The sequence below is a fragment of the Eschrichtius robustus genome, chromosome 13 (genome assembly GCF_028021215.1).
Source record: "Eschrichtius robustus isolate mEscRob2 chromosome 13, mEscRob2.pri, whole genome shotgun sequence".
Lineage (NCBI taxonomy): Eukaryota > Metazoa > Chordata > Mammalia > Artiodactyla > Eschrichtiidae > Eschrichtius > Eschrichtius robustus.
This window is the reverse complement of record NC_090836.1, coordinates 106,292,586-106,319,317: the sequence shown is the minus strand read 5'-3', so window position 1 is coordinate 106,319,317 and position 26,732 is coordinate 106,292,586. Positions and strand designations below refer to the sequence as shown.

At 54.9% G+C, this 26,732-nt stretch overlaps 2 protein-coding genes across 2 annotated transcripts in view; one reads left to right on the top strand and one right to left on the bottom strand.

The window, feature by feature from the left end:
- MOV10L1 (Mov10 like RNA helicase 1) overlaps window positions 1–2,742 on the bottom strand; it is a 44,337-nt gene extending 41,595 nt beyond the window's left edge. The window contains exons 1-2 of the mRNA XM_068560507.1: window positions 2,646–2,742; window positions 839–1,023 (exon numbers count right to left, since the gene is read on the bottom strand). Of these exons, the coding sequence (XP_068416608.1) occupies window positions 839–1,023; window positions 2,646–2,742 (282 nt within the window). The remainder of the gene's footprint in view (window positions 1–838; window positions 1,024–2,645) is intronic.
- Window positions 2,743–7,575: 4,833 nt separating this feature from the next.
- Window positions 7,576–26,540, top strand: MLC1 (modulator of VRAC current 1). The gene is made up of 12 exons (XM_068561026.1): window positions 7,576–7,728; window positions 9,172–9,261; window positions 10,602–10,655; window positions 10,898–10,999; window positions 16,228–16,326; window positions 16,560–16,562; window positions 16,696–16,767; window positions 17,611–17,727; window positions 19,705–19,761; window positions 20,415–20,537; window positions 24,493–24,645; window positions 26,466–26,540. Exons 1-12 carry the CDS (start codon window positions 7,723–7,725, stop codon window positions 26,538–26,540), a joined length of 951 nt encoding a protein of 316 aa, XP_068417127.1. The 5' UTR covers window positions 7,576–7,722.
- Window positions 26,541–26,732: the final 192 nt, after the last annotated feature.

Below are 26,732 nucleotides of genomic sequence, written 5' to 3'. Positions count from 1 at the left end.
AAGTTCCAGGTAAGTTAAACATTTAAATGTCCATAAACAATTTTCACAGGAAAACCTGAGTGCATGTCTAATGAAAAGTGGGAAAAGCCTCTCTAAGGATTCGTACAGAGCCCGAGAGCCACATGGAAAAGACAGACACATTAACTACATAAAATGAGACTTTGTAAAACAAAGTCAAAAGATGATCTGGGGGGGGGGGAAATATTTGCAACACTTTCATATAATAATTTTGCTTAAAAAAGTCTAATTTCCATAATGTAGAAAGTTCAATTTTAAAAAGTTGAACCCAACAAAAAAATGATAAAAGGACACTAAAATAACTCATAGAAAAAATCTGAAAATTTAATCTACTTTAAGGCTTAAGTGCAAATTAAAATTATAAGATCCCTTTTCAAAGTGATTGGTGCAGATTTCCAAGATCAATAATGTCCACATCCTTTTGCCAACGTGGATAACAAGTGTCTCATCCTGCTCCTGAGTATAATTAGTGCAGTGTTACTGAAGGATAATTTGATGATACCATTAAAATGTTAAATGTGCATACTCTCTGACAATTATACTTCCAGGAAATCAGAGTACAAAAACACTATTTTTTTAAAGAAACAGTTGCTGAATAGTAGAGTTCATTAATTATCTTTGCTAACTGGATAACAAAGGATCCAAATAGTTATTTTTAACAATACTTTTTTAAAAGACTAGAAGAGTGGATACAGAAGTGGTAACAGTGTTTCTCTCCATGGCATACAACTACAGGTTGTCTCTGAGAGGTAACTGAACAGGAGGACAGCGGCGTGAAGCCCAAGGTGAAGAGAGGCTTCCTCATGAACTCAGGCCTTACCCGGATTGCTTTCAGTCCATTCGACACCTTATTTTCTTCCACAACCGCAATAACTTCCTGTCCAACATGCAGAAGCACTTTGCTTGTCAAAGCCTCATTGGAGAAGTAGATCAAATCATCAATCATGCCATAATCGCTGCAGTATCTTGTCACGACACCCTGGACAGTTTTCAACTCTGTGTCACCTAAGACGGGTCAACAGAGAGGTTATGTTGACCACAAATCAAGTGCACACTACAGTTAAGCCCCCCCAGAGCATCCGCGGGGCTAGGAGCCCTGTGGGCTGAGAACCTCCCTGGACACTGGGGTGCTCAGAAGGCAGGGTTTTGGAGGCAGACTGCCCAGCTTCCTCCCAGGGGCACAGGCAGTGGGCTCGGTGGGGCGAGGCTGCCTGTGTCTGACGCCCAGCTCTTCCCCAGCCATTCGTGGAACCCTGGGCTAGGTCTTCAAGCACCCCGTGCCTGTCCTCACTTGTACAACAGAGACAGTTGTAGCCTCTGTCCGAGAGAGCTGTGTGAGGGTTATTACGCGACAGAAACGTGCACTGCGTGGACCTCTGAGTGGCTGGCACGGGTTGGGGGCACCGTAAATTGCTGTCAGCGTTACAGCAGCATCAGGGGAGTGGCTACCGTGCATCCTCATTACCGCTGTTATCAACACCACCGGCAGCAGTGTCACGAGGTTCTGTGTTATTTCACCAAACCAGGCGCTGGAAGACATTCTGCGCCTGGGGGCAAGTCTGGCGTAGAGCAGGGCCTGCCCTCATCCACTCAGAGACCCTGGCCAGAACCCGTGCTCCGAGTCTGCTCCTTCTCAGACACAGAAGACACCCAAGTGGGCACGGCCCGCCACGGAAGCCCGCGGAAGCCTGGCTGGAACTCCGACTGTTGTTGAAGGGCCACACTTTACAGGCAAGATCCACGCGGACGGATGAAGCGACTTACTCCAGGTGGCAAAGTTAGCTAAAGAGGCATGAACAACTCTGGGTAGAGATGGCTTTTAGCGTGCTGCCTTAACAAGTTAACTCCACGGCTAATGTTCTGGCTTCTCTTGCAGAGAATTTCGTCTTTTTAGAGGTTAGAGAAGGCAACTAGAGAATCACTATCCGGCGTTCAAGTCTCAGATAGAAAGAGGGATTGGGAGGAAATGCCAAAAGCCTTGGGGAAAAGCAACTGTGTAATTCTGGGTGCAGGGAGGGACGATGTGGCAGAAACAGAAGTACGGTTTGTACTTCAGGAAGATGGGTTCGAAAACAATTTCAAGAAAACAGGAGGAGGATGCCACGAGGCTCTAAAACGACAGTTGAAGACAGCTGGATTACACTTTTCAGAGCTGTCGAAGCACACAACCGCAAGGGACACTGACACAGAGAGAACGGGAAGCCGTGCACGGACGACGTGTCAAGGCGCTCCCGGCGCATGAAAACACAAAGCGGAAAACAAGGAGGCACAGACCCCAAAAGCCGTAAAATGCTATTACGTAGTGAGAAGGCCTGTTTAAGTTACACTGCAAAGAAGAGATCATCACGGACAGACACGCGTCAGCTTCGAGTTAGAAAACAAGCAAAAGCTCTCAAATCCCGATCTCGTCACACTAACGCCCTGGGACCCGGCTCGGACCACGTTCCTCCTCCCCCCTCCTCTCCGCCCCACCAGGCGCAGGAACCAGGCTTTGAGAGCCTCAGCGGCTCTCACTAGGTCACCAGCCGCCCCCCACCCCCACCCCCGCGCCCGTCCACAGTCCACGGTCCACCGTCCGGCTAGGCGGCCTCGCGGGGCCGCGCGTACCGGCCCTTCCCGCGAGGCACCTTCTGCGAGCTCGGGACCCGGCGGCCCGGCCTCCTCCTCGGGTTCTTCCGCCCTCCTCCAGAAGAAGGCCACCAGCTTGCCCGCGAGGCGCAGCATGGTCCGGCCGCTCGTCTCCGCCCCCGCCGCCACGCCCTCCGCCGCCCTAGGCGCCCGCACGCGGCGCACCGCTCCCGCCGCCCTCAGCCAATGGGGTCACCGCGCCCGAGCCTGCGCCTGCGCGCCCTCGAGCTTGGCCAATAGGGTTGTGGCGTCTGCGCCTGCGCCCACGCCCGGTTGAGCTCGGCCAATGGGGGCGTCGCTCGCGCCAAGCCTGTTAGCTGCGGGTGGTTGGCGGTTGCTGACCGTTAGTGCGCAGTGTGGGAGTGACGTCATGCCTGGCACTTAAGGCGTGCGCTGGTGGGCAGGGCTTTGCGCAGATGGGCGGGGCTTCGCGTAGGTGGGCCTCCCTCCCTCCCTCTGGGGAGGGGGGAAGGCTGAGCGTTCACTGCTCTGTACTGTTACGTGTAGCTTTGGCAGATATTCTTTATCAAGTTGAGGAAGTTCCCTCTGCTCCTATTTTTCTGAGAGTTCTTATCGCGCTTGGGTGTGGAATTTTCTCAAATGCTTTTTTCTGTATCTATTGAAGTGATCATGTTGTTTTTCTGTTTTAGGGTGTTGATGAGAGTGAATCATACTGATTGATTTTTCAAATGTTAAGCTACCCCTGCTTTTCTGGGAAAACTCAACTTGGTCATTGTTTATTATCCTTTTTGTGTATCGAGTCAACTTGGTAGTGTGTGGTCAAGGGTGGCATCTTTGCTCCTGAGTGATGAAGAAATTTTCACATATTGAGGTGTGGGGAAGTCCTTCTGGCTTATACCTGATTTGGCTTGAACTCTATGCTAACTAGAACAGCCTGCCTTGTGGACTGTCAGACATACGTTGTACATCTGCTTTAACAGATTCAATAAATTCAGTAGTTAAAGGGCTATTTAAATTACCAGTATTGAGCAATATTGCATAAACTTTGGTAATTTCATCTTTTACGGCATTTGTCCATTTCATCCAAGGTGTCAAATTATTAGCATGAATTGTTCACAGTATTTCCTTACCATCCTTTTTATGTCTGTGTGATCCATTGTGATGAACCATCTTTCATGCCTGATATTGGTAATTTATGTCCACCCTCTTGTTTGTCTTCATCCGTCTAGCTACAGGTTTATCAGTTTTATTTGTCTTTTCAGAAAACACCTCTTGGTTTCATTGATTTTCCTCTATTCGTTATTTCCTGTTTTTGTCTTCTTCATCCTCCCCCACCCCTGCCCCCCTCTACTGCCTCTCTCCTCCTCCTCCACCTCCTTCTTCTTCTTCTACTTTGATCTGTGCTTTTCTAACTTTTTTTTTTTTTTTTAAAGCTTCTTTTTTAAAATTATTTATTTATTTATTTATTTTTGGCTGTGTTGGGCCTTCGTTTCTGTGCGAGGGCTTTCTCTAGTTGCGGCAAGTGGGGGCCACTCTTCATCGCGGTGCGCGGGCCTCTCACTATCGCGGCCTGTCTTGTCGCGGAGCACAGGCTCCAGACGCGCAGGCTCAGCAATTGTGGCCCACGGGCCCAGTCGCTCCGCGGCACGCGGGATCCTCCCAGACCAGGGCTCGAACCCGTGTCCCCTGCATTGGCAGGCAGACTCTCAACCACTGCGCCACCAGGGAAGCCCCTGTGCTTTTCTAACTTTTTAAGGTGGAAAATTAGATAATGAATTTTGGAACTTTCTTCATTTTTGATATAAGTGTTTAAAAGTATACATTTCTGTAAGCTCCGACTCAGCTGCATTGTACAAAATTTGACGTGTTGTATTTTCATTTTCCTTCAGTTTCTAATTTCCTTTGTGATTTCTTCTTTGACCCATGGGGTTATTTTAGCGGTATATTGTTTAGTTTCTAAATATTTGAGGATTTTCCAGATATTTTTCTGTTAATAATTTCTAATTTAATTTTGTCATGGTCAGACAATAAAACTTGGATGAATTAATTAAAAAAAATGTATCGAGGCTTTCCTCCTTGTCTCTTCACAAATGTTCCATGTGCTGTTGGAAACCATGGGTATCCTGGTATTGTTGGCTGGGGTCCAATTTAGCTTTGATGGGCATGTTTTTGTTTTACTGGGTCAGATCCCTCAGTCTGATCGACAGCCTGGGCCTGGCCTCTCCGTAGATGCACAGTGTAATTACAACCCCTTCCTGAGAGGTGGGGAGAAACTCGTTCCTTAAATGATATGAAGCACTGCTAAGTCCCTGTCTTGGGCTCATTGCTGGGAATACACAAGGAAGTGGGAAAGGCCCTGGGGATTTATTGGATAAGTGGGGAGAGACGTCCCAGAACAAGAGCGTGCAACAGGGGGGCTGGCAGCTGGGCCGGGCTTCCTGCAGGGTGCCAGAGCCAGGGTGACATGCGCGGGAGCTTCCACGTCACAGGGCTGCCCCTCCCATCCCACAGCCCAAACCTCCCCTGGATTCTGGACTCTTCAACTCCGCCTCATCAGCAGATCCACTTGACGTCCAACAGACACCTCAGCCTCATCATCAAAACGAAACTCCTGACCTCTGTCTTCTCCATCCCAGGTGAGGCAGCTCCAGCTGCACCGCTCAGGCCGAGAACCTTCCCGTCTCCCGAACTCCTGCCCTCCTCGCCCCACGTCGCTGGGACGGCAGATCAGGTTGGCTTGTGAAAGTCTATTGAGAATCCTGTCACTTCTCACCACCCCCACCGCTCTACCTCCATCCCCGCCAGGACCTGCTCTCACCTGCTGCCCCGCAGCCTGTGCTCCTCCCAGCTGGACTCTTCTGCCCAGAGCCTCCGAGCAAGTCCATCTCAGAGTCAAAGCCAAGCCTGTCTCCATGTCCGCAGGTGCCTCGTCCCCGGAGGCCTCACCTGCACCTTACCTCACGTGGTCCTCGTGCCCACCATCCTCCAGCCTTGACACCTCAGGGCCTTTGCACCTGCAGCAACTCTGCTCCCTGCCCGCTTCGCCTCCTTCCTAGTGAGGCCTGCCTTGACTCCCCAGGTAGCACCTTCATCCCCTCCCTGGACTTACTTGCCGTCACAAAGAGAGTCAGTCAAGTACGTCACCGTAGAACACACCCATTTATTCTTCTCGTGTGTGCCTGTCCCCCCATTAGATTGTGGACTCCATGTGAGAAGGACCGTGGCCTGCCCTGTTCACTTTGCAGATGTTCGCTGAACGGCGAGGTGAATGTTGAATCATGAGCGGGACCTCGGCAGTGGAAGACAGAGGAAGGCTCTTGAGGAACCGTAGTTTGTGTGAGGGATCGGGGCTTGTTCTAGAAACTAGTGTTGCCGCCAGAAACGAGGAAGTTCTTCCCAGGACGCTTTGGGCGGTGTTTGTCCCACGATCTCTAATTCAAGGCAGCTTGTTTGATTTCTTAGAGAACAACTTCGGAAAGGCACAGAAATGGTGAAACCTGCTTGATGCTTTTCTTCAAACAAAGAGAGAAGTGAAGAGTTCCATTGGTCGGACATTTCCTGCTAGTTCCACTTACTGCTTTAAAAGACAGTTAATAAGGAGGTTTGGGAGGTTTTCCAATCTATTTAAAATCCCTTCTTGACTTCACAGTTTGTGAAAATTAATTCTAATCCTTCTTGATTGGTTGAAAAACGAAGACAACAGAGCATCCCATGATTGGAAACTGAAGCCTTTGCTCAAGCCTGATGGGGGCTTGTGGTCTGAGGAGCCGGCTTTGCGGAATGCTTTGGTTTGAGCCCTTTAAGCGCTCCTGTGAGCACAAAGACTGGCGCTGTAATTGTGGGGCGCCAGTGTCTCTGGGCGAAGTGCCCTCCCGTCCTTCCCCTCTGCTTGGTGAGCAGAAAGAAAGGGCACAGCGGGACCCGGCGCTGCCCACAGGAACCTGCGGGTCAGAATCCCAAGCAGTTCAAGGGCCAGGTCAGCTACATTGAGCGCAGATGTGTGTGAGACCTTGTGAAGGAGGTGTTCCTTGTGTGATCACAGGGGATGGAAAAGGGCTGCCAGAAAGGATGGAGAATAAGGCTTTGGATAAAAATGTGTTTGTTTCCAAAACAGGTACCCGGCCCTCCGGCCTGCCAGGATCCTGTGCTTGGTGCAGTTTTGCGCTCGGGTACACCTTTTCTTCCGAGATGCCCACCCCAGCGCCTGCAACCTGTCTGCCTCCAGTGGACCTGACGAGGCCCCTCTGCTCCTGGCGGGGTTGGCACAGGACGGGGCGGAGCTCTGGGCCAGCAGTTATACAACCACCAAGAACCTTCCAGGATCCCTCGCTTCATGTCCTCATTGAAATTCAGGAAGCGGTCCTCCTTGCCTGGCTGAAGTGCAGTTCTGCTGGGCTTTTGTTTCGTCTGTGAATAGTTCTTGCTGGACGCCCAAGGCAGGGTGACTCGGTAACAGGAGCCCCTCACCCAGAGACCGGCGCTCCCACACCAGAAGCGCCGCAGAGGTAAGTGTGCCGTCGGGAAACCCTCGCGTGGAGCACATCTGTGATCTCTTGTCCGGGTACCACCCTGAGTTTGGAGTAGCCAGCACATCATGGGACTCAAAAATGAAGCTGCCAGTGGACGGGAAATTGAGGGGGGCGGGGGTAGGGCGAAGCACTTAAAGCCTAAAGTCCTGCTGTGAATCTAGACTGTTCGGGTTTGTTTTCCTGGGAAAGTGATTTTATTCACTTGTGGAATTAACTGCTTATTTTTTTCTTACAGTACTTCTATACAAATGATATCTCTTTTACTGAAAATAACTTAAAAACAAGTATTTATTGAAAATCACTTCTTTGGGAGTTTTTTCAGAGTGATCAGAAGTGAAATTTGTAATCTTATCACAAATCAATAAGTGGCGGCGTGGTGAGTGCAGCGCTGCGGCCGCTAACGTCAGCCTTTGCCCCCGGCAGCGCCATGGCCCGGGAGGAGCTGGGCTACGACCGGGTGCCCCCACTGGAGCGCGGGCGGCCGGACGCGGGAAGCTACGCCCCGGACACCAAGCCCAGTGACCTTCAGCTGTCTTCCAGGCTGCCGCCGTGCTTCAGCCACAAGACGTGGGTCTTCTCCGTGTTGATGGGGGTGAGCAGCTCCACGCCAGGCCCGCGGAGACACCGTCCCGCTCCGGGGCCCGCTGCCGGGGTGCTGGTCCCAGATGGCCCGGGGAAGAGCGGCCCCGGGTTACTTCTGCCTCTGAGAGACTCGTGGGTGCTGACGTGCTTATTTGCTGTGCTCTCTGAGTTATTTTCCTCAGCTGGCGAGGCTCTGTCCTGCTGGCCCTGCCGGCCTCTGGGCCGTGGCTGCTCTGTGTCCCGGCAGGGGTCGGACAGCCCAGGGCCCACGCCAAGCCTCCGGCTCATGTGTTGTACCAGGGCGGCCTCCACGACCCTCGCCTCCTGGGGGGTCTGCAGAGACGGGGAGGAGGGGCCACGCTCGCAGGACGGGCCTCTGGCGGGGTGGACCGCAGGACGGCGTCCTGAGGCGGGAGGCCAGGGCCATGGGGCCAGGGAAGGCTGAGGGGCCAGGGGCCAGGGCCAGCGGGGAGGAGGGGGCAGGCCTGAGGGGACCTGGCCTGGGGTCCCGGGACGTCTCCCTTCCGATATGCTTGGATAAGCACTTGGACGACAGAAGAAGCCCTTTTGGCCCGAGCGGGCGCGGTCACCTGGGCTGGCCACTGGACGCGACTCTCTGTGGGTGGAAGCTCGGGGGTCGGCGTGCCGGGGGCCGAGATCCAGGATCCGGGCTGGGGCGTCGCCCCTCCCTGGGCCCCGGGCTCCGCGGGCCAGCCCCGCGGCACCCCGGTGGTCCTGCCCGCCCTCCCCCCAGCCGCTACCCTGTGCCACCGAGACGGGAACTCCCACCGTGTGGGTCGAAGAGGACGCTCCTCCCTCCAGCCCCCGGGTGGGCGGCGGGCGGCCGGTCAGCCTCCTCTCATTCCCAGCTCCTGGGGTCTGTTGCCCGCAGCAGCCCGCGGCCACAGCCCTTGATCCCGCTGCCCTCTCCTCCCTGAGGGGTGCGCCTTGGCCTCCCCCGCCCCCCGGGTCCGCGGGCCCCAGCGCTCCCATTCCGTGGGGTGCGCACGGCCCTCTGCCCACACCCGGGTCTGAGTGACCTCACACCAGTGCCCTCGGCCCCGTGGCCTCCCCCTGTGCAGGGAGTTTCCATCTCCGGTGCCTTGAGCGGGATGGGGTTGTGTCCTCGGCTCTGTGCCTGGAGCGGGGGGCCCCGAGGCCCCTGAAATTGCACATGTGGGGTGAAGGCGTTTTCTGGGGAGTGGAGCCGCCGTTTCTTGCTTTGAATTTTGACAGGGTCTCCTGTCCCCCAAATAAGTGTTGATGCCCATGACCTGCCCCTGGGGGAGGGCGGGCGGCTGCCGTCCTGCAGGGAGGAGTGAGGTCCGGCGGGATCCAGGCGTGGATGTCGGTGTTGTACAGAGTTAAGCTGTAGTCAGAGGGCTAGTTGTTCAGCCTCCTGACCTTCAGGCCTGACTGTGTTGTCACCCGAATTCGTGCTGCTGTCTTGCAGAGCTGCCTGCTTGTGACCTCGGGCTTTTCCCTCTACCTGGGAAATGTGTTTCCTTTGGAGATGGATTACCTACGCTGTGCTGCAGGTTCCGTGAGTAGCAGTCCTGTGTCAGCACTGAAGTTTGAGGTTATGCACCTGGGTTTTTTGCTCTGAGATTTACCCGTCGCTGTCACTCGCCCCTCATTCAAACTCTCTTCCTATACCTTGGCTTCGAATAGCAACTGTTGCTTTTGAAAATGATCAGTGAGGCAAGTCTACCTTACCCCACAGACTCCAGAGCACGAAACGGCACTTTGATTTCCAACACGCAGGTGCGTGCTGCTCCGGGCTGCCCCACGAGCCGGCAGGAAGCCCCTCCGTGGTTTGGGGGCCACACCCCCACCCCTCCCCGAAGCTTGTACCTGCTTCTGGACTCAGAGCCGAGGCCTGGGGAGCCTCATGGGGAGACGACCAGTGACTCCCGCCAGCTCGAGCACAGGGCACATCCCCTGGGGTTTGGGGGGCCCTCTCGCCCATCTGCTCTCCTGTTCCAGCCCTGTCAGCATCCCCAAATGTCTGAAAACACAAGACAGATGCAGCTGCCCTTACCCTGTACCCCCCGCCACAGGTTGCCCAGCCTCCACTCCCTTAGAAGAAAACCCCTTGAAAGAATTTGACCCGTTTCCTGCCCTTCTCTCTGGAACCTCCTAGGTGGCCCTTTGTGCTCACCACTGGCGCAGCCCTGGTTGGGGGTCACAGGGGCCTCTGACCTCTGACTCAGATGGCTCCAGGGCCACGCTGACCTAGGCCGATGTCCCAGCAAAATCTTCGGTTGCGTCCTTCACCCCCAGGGGTGACGGGCTCGGGGGACCGGTCATGTGGTCCCACTGGCTCCTCCGTCGGTGCCCAGCCCCCATCCGACCCCTGCTGGGCTCGCCCACCCGCCACCAGCTCCCACTGCAGGGTCTGGGCGGGGAGGTCCCGTTGCTGCAAGAGCGAGACCGGCACGGCCCACGGGGCCCAGGCTGGCCCCCCAACTCCCCCCCGCCCTGACCCCAGGCTGGCCCTCTCCCTTGTCCTCGGCTCCGGGGACGCAGTGGGGACCTCTGACAAGGACCCCGGGGGCTCTGGGGCCCCTGAGCATTTCTGCTCCTTCACACGCAGATGGTTTCCCCTTTCTGCGTGATTCTCACCAAGACGCGCCTGGTCTCGGGCCACAGGAAGCGACATCCGCTTCTAAGCGCGTCCAGCTAGGACAGTCTTCATTTCGGTGTCTTTTTCATCATCACAACAATTAAAACTCTTTCCAGAATAATTATTTTGAAAGACCCAGGACCCTTCAGCGTCGAGAGGGACCACTGCGTCTGATGGAGGGGGACACGTCTCGGGCCACGCGGGTTTCCAGGGCACAGAGTGACCAGCGGGGACGCTCACCTGCTCTCTCTTTTCAGTGCATCCCCTCAGCCATAGTGAGCTTCGCCGTCTGGAGGAGGAACGTCAGCGCGGTGAGTCCGGCCTTCTGTCCGCACCCTCTGCTGCCCTGCACCCGCGCCGTGGGGCTTCCTTCATCCCCCCTCCCTCTGCCCCCGGGAGGGCGGAGGGGCCCGAGCTCGCACGCATCCCCCCAGCTGAGTCTAGGTGCCCTATCCTCGGGACGGGTGACTAATGCCAGGCTATGTGGTTGAATGTCACTTGCTTTCTTTCTTCACACAAAGGAGAACAAAACCCCTCCTGTTTTGTTTTCCAGATTCCCAACTTCCAGATACTGTTTGTGTCCACGTTTGCTGTCACCACGACGTGTTTGATCTGGTTTGGATGCAAACTTGTCCTGAACCCGTCAGCAGTAGATGTGAGTCCCTGGAAAGCCACGTGGGTCCTCCCGGGGTCACAGGAGCCGAGGGCTCTGGTCCCACTGGGTCTGCTGAGGCCTGTGGGCTCGGAGCTGGCGTTAGTGAGCTATCTGCCGGGTAGTTACACCGGAAATGTGTATCGTAGCTCTTGAGTTTGAGAATTTCATTTAGGCTTCTGAAGAAAAGAATTGTCTTTAACGCTTTCACTGATTTCAGTGGACAAATTCACTGAGTTTTGTATCTCTTTCACAACAGTTCTTAAACATTATCAGTAATGTAATAACATCTTTCATCAGATCTGCGATACCGCTGACGTAAGTTGCCCTGTTTATGTTCCGTTAAGAAAAATGGAAGAGTCTTGTCGTTTAAATTACAATGCAGCAGAAAAAAAATCTCTAGGAAACAGGACCTGATCAGAGATACCTCTGCTCTGTGTTCAACACGTTTTCTTTAAGATCAGGAAAAGGGTGTGGTGGCCCGAGGACGTCTCAGCCAGGCGTGTTAGGGCATGAAAAACGGACAGACCCGTGGATCTGAAAGGAGCAGCTGTGCTGCCATCTTCTGCAGAAGAGACGATTTTTCTGCTTTCTTGACATTTGGATTATTAAGCCCACGTAGCAAGGTTGCTGGATGTGAAAATCAATGTAAAACAATTGTTTGTGCCAGAAACAGAGATTTTGGAAAATGTTATTTAATAACAGATATCATTTTATAAAGTGCCCGGGAATAAACCTAACAAAAGGTCTGGAGACTCTTTTGCAGAAAATCATAAAGCCTCGCTGAGAATTACGATGCTTCTTTATCAAAGAAACCCTACACGGAAGTGGGCACCTGTCCCATGGGTCCGGACCCAGCGGGTTTAGGTGGTGACCAAGGGCCGGGGTGGAGCCCCCTTGAAGAACATGTTTGGGGACTCACCCGCACCCCACAGCCGTCCCAGCAGGACAGGAGAGCCGCCCCGGACCAGTCGGCCCAGGCAGCGCCACGTGCATGGCCACAGCCCCGGCCCGGAGCACAGCAGTGACCAACCTGGGGGGGGGGGGGCCCTGCCCCCGGCCCGCCCACCACGAAGCCGCGGCCAGTCTCCCGCAGACACAAGGAGCACAGTCTGTACGGAAGGGGACACGTTCTCTTGGAGTGGCCGACCGGTCCCAGGGTACATGAGGAGCCTTGGGAGAAAGTCAAGGGCAGCAGGGACCGCGCCGGGCGCTCACCAGCAGGAAACCACAGCGCCAACGCGCAGCTCGGAGGAGCCACACTAGTAATCAGAGGAGGTCAATGAAAGCCACAGGAGATGCCGTTTCCAGCATCGGGACGGGCTGGAGCCCAGGGTGGTTCCCTCACGTCCGGCAACTCCTACGCGCTGCTGCAGGCTCTATGGAAAAGTCCGGAATTTGCAGGTCCTTTCTGAAGAAGTACATACGCTGGGAAGCCCCGTGGCACTAACCCTGGAGAGACACGCACACATGTGACCAGGCGGTGTGTTCCGAGCAGCGCTGTGGATCGTGGCAAAAACCCCAAACCAAAACAGGTAATCTAACGTCCATTACTAGGATGGTGCCCCCAAGTGCACAAAACGGATGAAGAAATTGTGAAAGATGCACGAAGCTTCGTGCTCACAGCCTCCTCCTACTGGACGGCCTCCCCTGGGGCTGGACCTGCATCGTCCCCCAACCCAGGCCCCAGCGCCAGAGCCCGCCGTTAACCAGACCCTCAGGCTCCTGCCCCCTCGAAGGCCCAGCCCGGCCGCGTGGAGGACACGAAGCTCGGACACCTAAACACATGGAAGGACCCCAGCACCACGACGTCAGGACCACCGGTGTCCAAACACAAGGGCACAAATGGTGAAACAGGAAACTCTGCAGCGTGAGGCCGCTCAGGAAAGGGGCTGCTCCCCTCCCCTGTCTCCCTGTTGAGCCGGGCTCTGGACTTGAACCTCCGCCCTGGGGACAGCCACGTGGGGCTTCGCTGTAGGGTCCCTGCTGCCTCTTTCCCACCCGCCGTCCCTGCCTTGGCTGCAGCATGTCCGCCGTGGCCACCGCTTTCTTTAGGGAAGGATCCAGCTCCACGGCCTCCGACGCTCCCCTCCCGCAACTGGGCCGACGTGGGCACGTCCTCGGGGTCCTCGTAGGCCAGGGAGGGGCGTGAGTGCACCTGGATTCAGCTAAGCCCAGGACACACCCTCACCGCCAGCGGGAGGCTGCCAGGTCCCATAGCCTCTCCCGCACTTGGCGTCCCCAACAGCCCCCGTTTTCCCGTCTGATGACGGTGTTGTGGCTTGCTGTTACCTCAGGTCACACTCTCTGATCGCTAGCACTTTTGAGCCCCTCTTCCTGGGTGTTTGCCCTCTTGGGCTTCCTTCCCGTCCTTGGCTTGTCCTAAATCAGGGGTCTCTTCCTGTGAGCCGCAGCACTTGCTGTCACACCGTGTGTCAAGTTCCCCCGTGAGCTGCTCGACACCACGCTTTTTATTGTGGCTTCGTGACTCCAGTTGTCTTCCTTCTTCAAAGCTGACAGCTCTTATTTCAAGTATATTTCAGGATAAGTTCATTGAGTTCCTCAAAAAATACAGCTGGGATTCTATTACGATTGCTTGATGTTTACAGAGTAATCTTGTGAGAATCGACATCTTTATTGTGTGGAGTCATCCCACTGAGAGCATAGACTGTCTCTCTACTTACTCACATCATCTCTGTCCTTTATTAGGGTTGGAAAGTTCCGTGTATTCTTGGTTAGATAATCCCTAGATGATTCACAGATGTGTTGCTAGTATGAACGGTGTCTTATTTATTAAATTATATTTTCAGATGGCTTATTGCTAGTGCAGAGAGAGGCTACTGATTTTCATTTTTTCTTTATTTTGAAATATTTGAGACTGGAAAGAATTTGCACAAGTAGTACAGAGCATTCCTGCGTATCCTTCATCCTGTGTGCTCTTCATCCCCAATGAGAGCATCTTACGTGGTCAAATCAGGAAACTGACATTGGCGCATGTTAGCTTAGACCTTATTCATATTGTACCGGTTTTTAAAAATGGATTTTTGTAAGTGGACTTTGTGCCTGGAGGCTTTGCTGGACTCGTATCCTCCGAGTTTTCTGTAGGTTATGTTGGTTTCTCTATGTAGGTCACTCTATCGTCTGCAAATAACGACAGTTTAAATGCCCCTGTTCAGTCTAACCCTCTTGTTCCTTTTTCTCTATCGCTTTGGCCAGGACTTCTGCTACCGTGGGCCTCTCTGTCTTACTCCTGATTTTAAATAGGTTGTATCTAAAGAGTTTCCAATAAGTTTTTTGTTTTTTGTTTTTAATTTATTTTTGGCTGCTTTGGGTCTTTGTTGCTACTCGTGGGCTTCTCATTGCAGTGGCTTCTCTTGTTGTGGAGCACGGGCTCTCGGTGCGCAGGCTTCAGTAGTTGTGGCTTGCGGGCTCTAGAGCACAGGCTCAGTAGTTGTGGCGCACGGGCTTAGTTGCTCCGCGGCATGTGGGATCTTCCCGGACCAGGGATCGAACCCGTGTCCCCTGCATTGGCAGGTGGATTCTTAACCACTGCGCCACCAGGGAAGTCCCCTTTGTCTGGTTTTAGAATCAGGGTTATACTGGTCTCATAAAATGAACGAGGCAGCTCTTACCTCTTTTTTGTTTTTTGCAAAACCTTGATATGATAAGAAGTCACTGCTTCTAGAAAGTTTGGTAGAACTCACCTGTAAAATCATCTCCATCCAGGGCTGTTGGTGAGGGGAGGTCTTTCATTATCAGTGTTAAAGTCTTCTGTCTCTTCTTGTGTCAAATTTTGGGTTTTATGTTTTTATCAAAAATCCATATCATGCAGGTTTTCGAAATTATTAGTTTATAGTCGTTCATAATCTTGCTCACTATTTTTAATTCAAGCCAAATATAGTTATTTCTCCTTTTCATTCTGAAATGTAATTTATCTCTCTATTGTATCTCTTATTAGTCTTTTCGAAGAACTGGTTTTGCTCTGTTAACCTCACTTTGTATTTCTGGTTGTCAGTCTCTGCCTAGAACCCTGATGAAACAGACGTGTGGGATTATCTTAACAAGTCACCCATTTATTACTGGTTTCTAATATCACTACATTAGGGTCAGAATGTACAACCTATAATGTATTGATTGTTCAGAATTTACCAGGGTTTGTTTTGTGGCCTAATAGATGGTCAATTTTTGTTAGTGTTACACAAATGCTACAAAAGAATGAAAATTCTATGTTTTATTTTGCATGTACAGTTCCGTAGATCCAACTTATTAGTTGCATTTGTTTTTAAATGTAGGATTTTTAAAAATCATTGTTGAGGGTACAGTGAGGCCAAGAGATCAGGAGACGACTGCCACTGCAAAGACAGTTTATCACAGGTCCCAAGAGGAGTGGGCCCCAGGGCCGGTCAGGAGGCAGGGAGGGGGACACGTGGGCAGGAGCCTTCACTGGGTTTCCGCAGGGAGAGATGCGAGGCAGGGTGGGCAGGCTCAGGACCGGCCAGCGTGAATAATCTCGGTGGGCTCAGGGCGGAGGGGCTGCCCAGGTGATTGGGGCAGGTGGCGGGAGAGGCCCATAGAGGCTCTCGATTGGTTGGTTTTATTTTATTTTATTATTTTTTTGGCCGCGCTGCACGGGATCTTAGTTTCCCGACCAAGGACTGAACCCGGCCACGGCAGTGAAAGCGCCGAGTCCTAACCGCTGGACTGCCAGGGAATTCCCGATTGGTTGGCTTTATATCACACAGTTAACTCAACTTTGTTGGTGTATTGTCCTGTGGATTTAAACACAGGCATGGATTTCTGTAACTGCCAACAGTCAGGACATGCAACAGCTCCGTAACCCCCAACCCCCTGGTGTTTTCTCCTTGGGACAATTACGCACAGAGCTGCTATAAACGTGGGCAGGTTTTGGTGTGAGCGTAAGTTTTCATCCCTTTAGAGTAAATACCCAGGAGAGACCAACCACCAAGGAAGGCTGAGATCAGGGCAGACTACAACCCGAGGGCCAAATCCAGCCCTTGAGCCAACAATAATTTAAAATCAAAAACCCACCAACCAACAAACAAAAAGATATACGTGAGTCAGAGGTGGTTTGCGTGCCTGGCATCTGGCTTTGGACAGAAAAGTTGCCGAGACTTTGAAGAGGCATCTAAGCCCCTTCGTGGGATTGTCCACGTTTACGGGATGAAAGTGAAGAAGCCGGTTTTACAGACGTATGTGTTCTCCTTTGGCAGATCAATTTCAATCTGATTCTGCTGCTTCTGCTGGAGCTTTTCATGGCGGCCACGGTGATCATCTCTGCGCGGTCCGGCGAGGCACACTGCAGGCAGAAGGTCGGTCCAGCCTGAGGCACGGCTGCACCGCAGACCTGGCTGCGGAGCGAGGGGCCAACGGCCCCGGGGAGGCAAACCTGGGGATGCGGCCCCGCCGCCTCCGTAGCCTGATGCTGATCAAGTAACACCACCCCCACCCCCCAGCGGTGTTACGCGCAGAGACCAAGTCCGCCTAAAGTATCACCCTGTAAACTAGGACTTCAGCAATCAAACACATTTTCACATGCCACGAGAAGGTCCGTGTTTGAGCTTTTGCGCTGAAGCCTGAAGGTCCAGGAGCGTCTTCCAGATGCTCACGTTTCAGACCATCGCCCGAGCGACGGCCTGGACGGACGGCCACCCCTGTGATGTGGTTTTGTTTCTTTTCAGGGCTCCGTCTCCGAGAGCACCAACATTCTGTATGAAGTGACATTTCCTGCTCGGGTCCTGAAATCCTATTCCGTAAGAAAAGCTTTTCTTTCTCCTTATTTTATTTCATTGTTGGGGGGAGTACTTGATAAATATGGTGTAGGCGTGTCCCTGGTACACGAACTGTCCTGGTTGACAGTACACCCCCTTTTACTCTCAGTGTGTCCATAAGTTATATGCTAATTGTGTTTTCACTTGTTCATGTCCTCTCCAAAATTTTTTAGTCTACTCGTTCTATTACTGAAAGATCTGTTAAAAACCTCCCAATCTGTGGGCATTATCGATTTGGCTTTGTAATTCTGTAGCTTTTCACCATAGAGTTTTGGAGCCTGGGTTTTTAGGTACACGAAAGTTTAGAATTCCTTCCTTCCTTCTTTCCTTTTTTTTTTTTTTTTTTTAATCATTACGAGCAGCTCTCTTTAGTAATGGCTTTTGCCATAGAACATATATTGTTAACTACATCAGTTATCTCTTGGTTAATATCTTCCCAGTGTATCTTTCCCTCTTCTTCCACCTCTTTCTGTCCTTACATTTGGGCAGTTTCTGTACAGAGTGTTGGTGCCGTTTGAATTGCGCTGGTTCACTCAGAGCGCAATTCCTGACGCCTTCATGTTTATTTCTCCATCTTTTTGTTTCCTATTTTCTATGCCTTTTCCCACCTTCCTTTGAATTGGCAGGAGCTTCTTCCTTCCCTTTCCCACGAATTTGGGTTGGAAATATGCGTTTTCCATATCCCCTTGGAGGTTATCCTCAGCGTCTCAGCACGGGGCGCCCTGATGCTCTGCCCTGAACTCACGGGACCCTCCGCACCCCCGCCCCCTTCCAGGGACCCCGGGGAGCCTGCCCGTTCCCCTGGGTGACACTCTCTGCCCCCAGGTCATCGAGGTGATCGCCGGTGTCTCCGCCATCCTTGGAGGGGTCATCGCTCTGAACGTGGATGACGCCATCTCAGGCCCGCACCTTTCGGTGACGTTCTTTTGGATCTTAGTGGCCGTGAGTACACCCTGGGTGGCCCTCGTCAGTGTGGCCGACCTTTGAGCTCGGTTTTGGGGCAGTCAGGCAGGAAAGCGGCGGGAGGAGGGGCGGGGGTGGGGAGTGGGCGCTGGTGGGCCGAGCAAGATGCTTCCCAGGTCCTCGTGGGCCCCAGACCAGGGCGATTTGGGAACCGAGGATTAAATGAGTCGGGATGTTAGCTGGTATTATTATTATTATTATTATTATTATTTTAAAACTGGCTTGAGGATACTAGTACCTCATACAGATGTATTTCTGTAATTATGATACTATTTACTCCCTCAGATAAGCTATTATTTTTTTTTAATATGAATTTATTTATTTATTTTTGGCTGTGTTGCTGCGTGCGGGCTTTCTCTGGTTGCGGCGAGCAGGGGCTACTCTTTCATTGCGGTGCACGTGCTTCTCATTGTGGTGGCTTCTCTTGTCGCGGAGCACGGGCTCTAAGCGCGGGCTTCAGTAGTTGTGGCTCGCGGGCTCTAGAGCACAGGCTCAGTAGTTGTGGCGCATGGGCTTAGCTGCTCCACGGCATGTGGGATCTTCCCGGACCAGGGCTCGAACCCGTGACCCCTGCATTGGCAGGTGGATTCTTTTTTTTTTTTTGGCAGGTGGATTCTTAACCACTGCGGCACCGGGGACGTGGTAGCTGCTATTAGTATTTTATATTTTTTGTATTAGTTTCCCTGAAAAATACTTGTTTTATTATTTTATAACATATAACATTCATATTGCTTTATAATACGTTTTAAAATGTAATACATTTATATTATTTTACATTGACTACGACTACCGTAAATGCCTAGCACCGCACCTGGTGCTTGGTAAGTGCTTACTGACTACACGGTCACTGTTTTAAACGTGGGCCTTTCATCCTTTCATAAGTAAGTCCGAGTTGACTTACGTAATTTAATGTTGTTTAGCGTTTAGCTGAAATGCGGCCCGGGGAACACACGGTCCCCAGGCCTCGGCCCCCCTTGGCTGTGCTGCCGGTGGGTGTGGGCCACACATCCGCTTGGAGCAGCTGCGATGGGCCCTGCACACCCGAGTTTCCACGTGTCACGAGATGCCCCCAAACCCCAGGCTCCTGTGCTTTGTGCTCCCACACCAAGGGCCTGGGCATTTCCTTTTCCTTTGTGGGCGTGTGGATGGGTCACTGGGGCCCGGACACACTTGGGCCCAGCAGGCTGTGCTGGGCTGGGGCGGCGGAGGGTGCTGGGCACCTGGACCCCCAGCAGGGGGCAGGTGGACGGCAGGGGGCTGGGCCCCGCACTCAGCAGCCTCGAGGAAGTCTTGTGCTCCCCTGAGCTTCCCTCTGCCCGAATCGTGTAGAACTAAATCAAGCTCCTTACAATAAGTGGGAAAAGGCCTTTATTGATTACAAAGGGACAGGAGTGCTGGTCCAATGGAGGAGCCCCCAGTGGTCAAGCATGGTGGGCAGGGGCACGGTGTCTCCGGGGGCCCTGAGTCATAATCCAACTGAGCCCCCCAGCAGCCAGCTGGTGCTCCCTCCAGAAATGCGGCATCGTGAAGGCGGCACCGCTGAGGGTCAGCTGAGGCCTCCCCATCAAGGAGGCCAGCAAACTGACAAGAAACACGAAGCGTGGTCATCCATTGGGTCCTGAGCTGGGAACAGACCCAGCGGGACCAGGACATCATCGGGACAATTGCAAGTCCGAACACAGACCCTGCCTTGGACAAAGCTGCTGAGTCTGTGTTACGTCTCCCCGGTGCAGTGCTGAATGGAGACGGAGCAGGAGACACGCACACAAGTATTTAGGGGCGGGTGCCACATCTGAGAGAGCAGGTGTGAGGGTTCCAGGGTTCCAGCCTCTCTTGCACGGATCCCCGGCTCTCCTGGCGACCAGGATGGCCCGAATCAGAACGGGAGGGCACGTGTTTGGGATCTGACTTGTTGGGCTCTCATCTCTGAAGCCTTTCTTTTTCCTTTTCTCTTAGTGTTTTCCAAGTGCCATTGCCAGTCACGTGGCAGCAGAGTGTCCCAGCAGATCTCTGGTAGGTGAAGCCCGGCCGGGTTCCAGGCACCCGCGGAGCGACCTGCCGGGCTGGGCGGGGTCGGGGGCGAGCATCTGAGGGGCGTCTGCAGGCTGCGGGCTTGAGGGGGGCCTTGCGACTGTCCGAGGGCTGGGCTGTCCGTGGAAGTAAGCAGAAACGGCCCATTTGGCATAAGAGTCGGGAGAGATTCCTGGGACTCAGCGGAGGCGACGTCCTGTCCGGCTGTGGATGTCGGACAGTGACAGTCGCTCAACCGGCCCAAATGCCCTGCGGCGTGAGCATCCGAGCTGGTGCTGAGCTCAGCCGACACCTGGGCCTGCGTGGCCTCTGAGCTGGTCCAGGCATCGCTCTCCGAGGCGGGAGGGCCTTGGGAGGTCACAGGAGCAGGTCGGAGGGCACTGGGAGGAGGCCATCGATTCCTAAGTGCTATTTTATCAACAGAGCGAATTGCGCATAAGTTGAGAAAACTTGCGGGACACGTGGTGAGCTTTGAATTAACGGGCAAACCGAGCACAGAGACTCAGCAGGTGCCCCACGCTGGACGCAGACACACGTCAACTCATAACTCCGGCTGTGTGGTTGCCGGGCTGCACCCTCTGTCCGGGCAGTGGCTCCCAGACCCCGACCTCCCACTCTTGTCTGCTTCCCGCCAGGTGGAGGTGCTGATAGCCATCTGCAGCCTCGCGGCCCCGCTGCTGTTCACGGCCTCGGGGTACCTGTCCTTCAGCGTGATGAGAATCATGGATGTCTTTAAAGATTACCCGCCAGCCTTCAAGGTGGGCGTTCTTTTATTTTATTTTAAACTCTATAGGAACACGATGCCGCTGAGCAGTGCTGAGCCGCTGCCCACGTCGGGGCAGGTGGCCGGAGCTGGCTTTGCACACGCCTGACGTGCACGGAGCCGGTTCTGCGAACTGGCTTTTCTCCGCGGGCAGTGACGCGTCTGTGCACCGTCCTCTGGTGCCCGTTCCGCCCGGGACCGCTCCGCTGCTTCTGTTCTTCTCCTCTGGGCTGCTCTGGCCCGAGCAGCCCCCCAGACACCCCTCTTCACAGGCGCCTTACATTTTCTCGGCCCTGTTCCCATCCACTTGCGTTTAGAGTCACCGTTTGTCCAGTTTCATGAGAGACCCCGTTGGTTCCTGGGTAAACCGAGGGGAGTGAGAGCCTCCCCTCTAAGGGGGCTTCTCGGGGGTCCAGCGTCCTCCCCGCAGGCTCGGGCTCCAGGCGAGGTTAGTCCTCAGACGCCCCGCGGCGTTTCCAGTGTAGACAGTGTTTGCCCCCCAATGTTTATCATGAGAAATTTCAAACATACAGAAGAGCTGAAAGGTTAATGCAGTGAACACTGAGATTCCCTGGTGGCTTCCGTGCGTGTCCGTGCGCGTGTTTATGCTGACGGGTGGGTGGAGCACACACCCGGCATCGTTTTCCAGAAGCATCTGAAAGCGAGTGGCAGAGGTTTGAGGTGACCCCTCGCCCTTAGGTGCTCTGGCATCTCAACAGTAAGGACAGTCTCCTGCACACCTGAGGTGGCTGGCGTACTAGGTGACAGCACGTTGTCCCCTCAGACCATCCCGACAAGATGCTTCGTGGGCTGAGGTTCTTGGAGCTGTGAGGGTCACACCCTGCGCTCCGGCCTCTTTGGATCCGGGACACTTCCCACTTCTCCCCCAGGACACTGACCTTTTGGAGTCCCGGCCAGTTGTCCGGGAGATGGTCCCACCTGTGGATCTGTTTGCAGTGGCGTCAGCGGGAGCGAGTCCAGGAGCACTGGTGTTGCCATCCTGGCCGGCTTGCAGCGGCTGCCAGGGTGCCTCTCGGAAGGCAGGCGATCCCTCGCAGGACGGGAGCGCCTGTGGGCAGCACTGAGGGCTGCTCGCTGCCTGGGCCACAGGGGAGGCCGGGGCGCTCACACCTGCGCCTGCCCGAGAACCCCACGGAGGACGTGTGCTTGTCATTGTCGGCAGAGCGCTGCATCCTTTGTTCCCTGACGCTCAGGGTGACCCACCCCTGGGCTCCCAGATGCCGGCACATCATCCTCTCCCGTCAGACGCTTGAGATGGCCCGGGCTCACCTGGTCCTGGCCCTGCCCTGTCTCGCCCTCGCCCCTGGAGGGGAGCCGTGTACCCATTCCTGTGGGGGCATCATTACGCCTGAGCCCTGTCAGTGGACAGAACTGAGAAATATATGTCCACTTAAAGATCCCTAACGTATCTTGCTATTTCCAATTCAAATTTTACATTCTAGGGTTTTTTTCCCCTTAACCTCTGTTATTTTATATTTGCATCATTTTTCTCTTAGTCCAAAAATCCTGGTAACACTGAATATAGTTACTGCTTAATTTTGCCTGACAACTCACACGTGTTCACAACTACAGGCCCCATTTTCTAGCAGCAGCGCCCCTGCTGGGTGAGGGACGGCTCCCTTACGCACTCGGAGGTACGGTCATGTGCTCCGTGAGGGAATCCCCCTTCTGTGAGGGGTCCTGCTACACAGTCAAGTTTAATGGTTTCTCTTTGTATTCAGTTTTAGGCTCTGATGCTTTTTTCCCTCTTAATAGTATTTTTGAATATATAAAACTTTCACACGGTTCAAGTCAAATCATCCGAAAGGCAACCTCAGAGGAGTTGTGGTCCCATCCACGGCTTCCCCGATTCCTTCTACAGGCAACCGTGCATATTATGATTTTCCTTCTTTCCTACAAAACAGGTCACTCTAATCACGCTTCTACACCTTACCTTTTTTTTTTTAACTTAATTTCTCCTGGGGGCTCCCGTGTTCCCTCCCGCCTACGGTATGAGAGCACCTGCTTCTCCGTAGCCGGGGAGGGTTGCCACACTGGGCTCTGTAACACAGGTGAGAGACAGAGCCTCGGGTGGGGCTGTTACGTGCATCTCTCTGGAAACGGGTGACCTCTTACTGTACCTACAGTGTGCACTTCTCCAGTAACCTCCGTCCGTGTCTCTTGACCACCTTCTAGTGGGCTTTGAGAACGCTGCTGACACAGGGAGCCCGGCGCTCCGTCAGACACGGAAGATGCAAGCAGCGGCCTCAGCCTGGCAGCGGTTTTCACTCTGCTTGTTGTGATTTCTGTCATGTGGAAGCTTTGTCGTCGTCGTGGTTGTTGTTTTTACATAGTTAAATTTGTCAATATTTTCCTTTATTGCTTCTAGATTTTAAGTCACAATTAGAAAGGCTCGTACTTGTGTTTCCGCTGGAGTTTAGCCTGGAGTGCAGCACAAGGAGTGGGCCCCATCGGACTTTTCTCAAATGGCTCGTGGCTCAAACGCTGTTTATTAAAAAGCCCACCTTTTCCTCAGTCACCTGAGACTCTGCCTTTATCACGCACTGAGCTTCGGTCTGTTTGCGTCTGTTTCTGCCCTGACTGTCCCACCTTGGCCGGTCTGTGCCGCCAGGTGCACCCCGGAGATTTGCACCGGCCATCGCCACCTGGCCTGCTCGATGCCTCGCGGCCGGCTGCCCTGCGTTTCGGGGCTGACTCACTTCTGTCGCTTGCTGGTTCTTCTATATGAATGTTTGTTTGTTTGTTTGTTTGTTTGTTTGTTTGTTTATGGCTGCGTTGGGTCCTTGCTGCTGCACGTGGGCTTTCTCTAGTTGCGATGAGCGGGGGCTACTCTTCGTTGCAGTGCGCGGGCTTCTCATTGCAGCGGCTTCTCTTGTTGTGGAGCACGGGCTCTAGGCACGCAGAGCTTCAACAGTTGTGGCACGTGGGCTCAGTAGTTGAGGCACACGGGCTTAGTTGCTCCACGGCATGTGGAATCTTCCCGGACCAGGGCTCGAACCCGTGTCCCTTGCGTTGGCAGGCGGATTCTTAACCACTGCGCCACCAGGGAAGTCCCTATATGAATTTTAGAATCACCCTGCCTGGCTCTAGATAGCCAGCCCAATGTTGCATTTTTTAAAAAACTGGACTCATGGTTAAATGTGCACATAAACTTCAGAGGTGTTGTCTTTTTGTTTTTTTTTAACAGTGACATTTTCTGTGTTCTTCTTTGTCTTAATGTTATGCTGTTTTGTACTTCTGAGGCTGGAAGGGCACCCCTGCAGTGTGGCGAGGGGCCAGTGCTTTGTGGATGTCTTTGCAGCCACTGGGGCTTCCTCTGTGCTGGTGGAGGGCCATTTCCCGAGGCACCCCCCGCACCCCCCCGCTCCCTCTACTCCCGGGCAGACCCCTCCTCCCCAGCAGCCAGTGCCGGACCCTCCAGCCTCGAGACTGATCTGTCCCGCCGCCCCGGACCCCGCCCCTCTCTCTCTCTCATCCGGCTCGGGGCCTCCACAGCAGACCTCCGCCCCATCTGGGCACCCTCGGCGAGGCCACGGGTGGTTTCAGTGGCTCCGCTGTGGACCCGAGTGGTTGTTGGGAGGCCTGGACGACTTGACCCGGGCAGCGGCACCATCACGGGGCCTGGCTGCCTGCGGGTCATCTTTGTGTCCCTCCGTTAAACCCAGAGCAGAAGTGATTTCCTCAACTCTCTCTCACTGAGACAGAATGTTGCTGCTCAGGCTGGTGACATAATAGGGCCCAGGGGAGCGAGGGCCTGAAACCGCTCCACACAGGCTGCTGCGGGGCTCGCGGTCTGTGCTGCGGGGCCACGGCCTGGGAAGCCCGCGTGTGGCCTCCCTGGGCGGCGGGCCCATGCGGTGGGGGCCTGGGGGCGGCCGAGAGCCGGGAGGAGAGGCGCTGGGCTGCCCACCGCCTGTCTCCACCCCCAGCCGTCCTACGACGCGCTCCTGCTGCTGCTGATGCTGGAGCTGCTGCTGCAGGCGGGCCTCAACACGGCCACGGTCATCCAGTGCGTGCGCTTCAAGGCGGGCGCGTCCTGGGACGCCGCACAGACCGGCCCGCAGGGACGCCCGGCGGGAGAGGTGAGTGGCCTCCGAGCGAGCGTGGCTCCCCGTCCCGTCCCGTCCCGTCCCAGTGGGGCTGTCTTCCCAGGGCCCTGGGCAAAGCGACGCCCACCTGCGCTGACTTCTTTCCAGACCTGTTGGGTCGCTTCGTATTTTTTAAAACACCCCAGAAGAATCTTGGAAAGGTACAATACGTTATACGCTTTTTAAGCCAGCCAGGCAAACGCAAATCCATTTCTGGAAAGGTGTTATGGACTGAATGCTTCCAGTTCTACTCTTACAAACGTAGAAGAGAACTTGGCAAACATCTGCATGGATCACAGAGCTTTCCCTCCGCGGCTCGTCAGGGTGCCCACTACAGACGTGGCGTCGGCGACCCCTGGCCGGCGGGCTCTGAGGGGCACGCCAGCCCCTCGGCCAGGCTCAAGGCCGCTGCACTTTCCCCAGGCCCTGCCTCTTGTCCCCCACAGCTGACAGGCTCCTCCCCGTGAGCTGCCCGCTGTCCTCCAGGGGCACGACGCTCTGGGTGCCTGGGCGGCTGCTGCAGGGCCCTCCAGGGCCACCCTGGGTGGACCGGGCACTCCTCCCGCCCAGCCACCTCCCGGGCCCACCCCGTCTCACGTCCTGCTCTCCTGCAACACGTCCAGCGCGGCCAGCCTCCTGCCTCCGCCACCCTGTCGCCCCACGAGGCTGCTCCCGCCCTGCCTGGGGGACGCACTCCGGCCGTTGGCCCTTCCTCAGCCACCCTGCACGCTCCACCTCTCCCTCCGTTGCACTTCTCATATGGCGTCGTTTGGTTGTCGTTTTTACCCGGGTGTGGTCAGTCCCCGGCAGGGTTGGCTTTGTCCCTGGGTCCCACGTGAGGCCCCCCTGGTTCTGTGTCAGGACGCCAAGGTGCAGCGTCAGGCCGATGAATCCTCCCTCCACGTTCCAGAACTGCCAGCTCTGGGGGCTCGGCCGGGCAGCTGTCCTCCCTGTTTGGTGACCGCTGCCTCAGGCATCCTCCCTCCCCTGGTGTCATGCCCTGGAGATGCCTTCACAGCCTCCGGGGCCAGGTCAAGACCCCTTCTCTGTGGAGTGTCCAGCCTCTGCCCCCAGGAAGAGCTTGGAGGGACTTACCCCTGCACCCTGGTGTGTATCATTCCACAGTCAGCAGTATTTACTGAGCACCTACTGAATGCAGATGCTGCTCTGCCAGGTGCTGGGATGCAGACCCACAGGAAGAGGCCTCACGAGGCAGGGGCAGGTTCCACCTGAGCCCCCGGCTCCCCGGCTGTTCGGAGGATGCCCACTCACGGCAGCCTCCCACCCCCCATCCAGAGCCCACCCCCCATCCAGGGCCCACCCCCCATCCGGAGCCCACCCCCCATCCGGAGCCCACCCCCCATCCGGAGCCCACCCCGCATCCAGGGCCCACCCCCCATCCAGGGCCCACCCCCCATCCAGAGCCCACCCCGCATCCAGAGCCCACCCCCCATCCAGAGCCCACCCCGCAGCCCAGGCCCCGCCCCCCACCCAGAGCCCACCCCCCCATCCAGAGCCCACCCCCCATCCAGGGCCCACCCCCCATCCAGAGCCCACCCCGCAGCCCAGGCCCCGCCCCCCATCCAGAGCCCACCCCCCATCCAGAGCCCACCCCGCATCCAGAGCCCACCCCCCATCCAGAGCCCACCGCGCAGCCCAGGCCCCGCCCCTGCGGAGGACATGTGCTCTGGGTCGCGGCCGGAGGTGCCGGGGCTCTGGGACAGCAGAGTAGTGAGAGGGAACTGAGCCTCCTTCCTGCTTCCTGCCGCCTGGGTGGCCCGGGACAAATAACTCTTTGCCTGTCTCAGTCACAGGTGGCCAGAAGCCCCCTGAAGGAGTTTGACAAGGAGAAAGCGTGGAGAGCCGTCATGGTGCAAATGGCCCAGTGACTGCGGACCCAGCTCGTTAACTTAACGCACAGACGCTAGTTGTCCCTGAGCCGCGACCTTCCAGCTCGCCCCTCCCCTTTCGTAGGGCAGGCTGGGCTGCAAGGTGTTTTCATTTCTTACCGTAGTTTAATTTTGAAATAGGCAAACGTTGACTATTTTGCGCTGACTGCGGGGGTTGGAATCAGTTCAGTG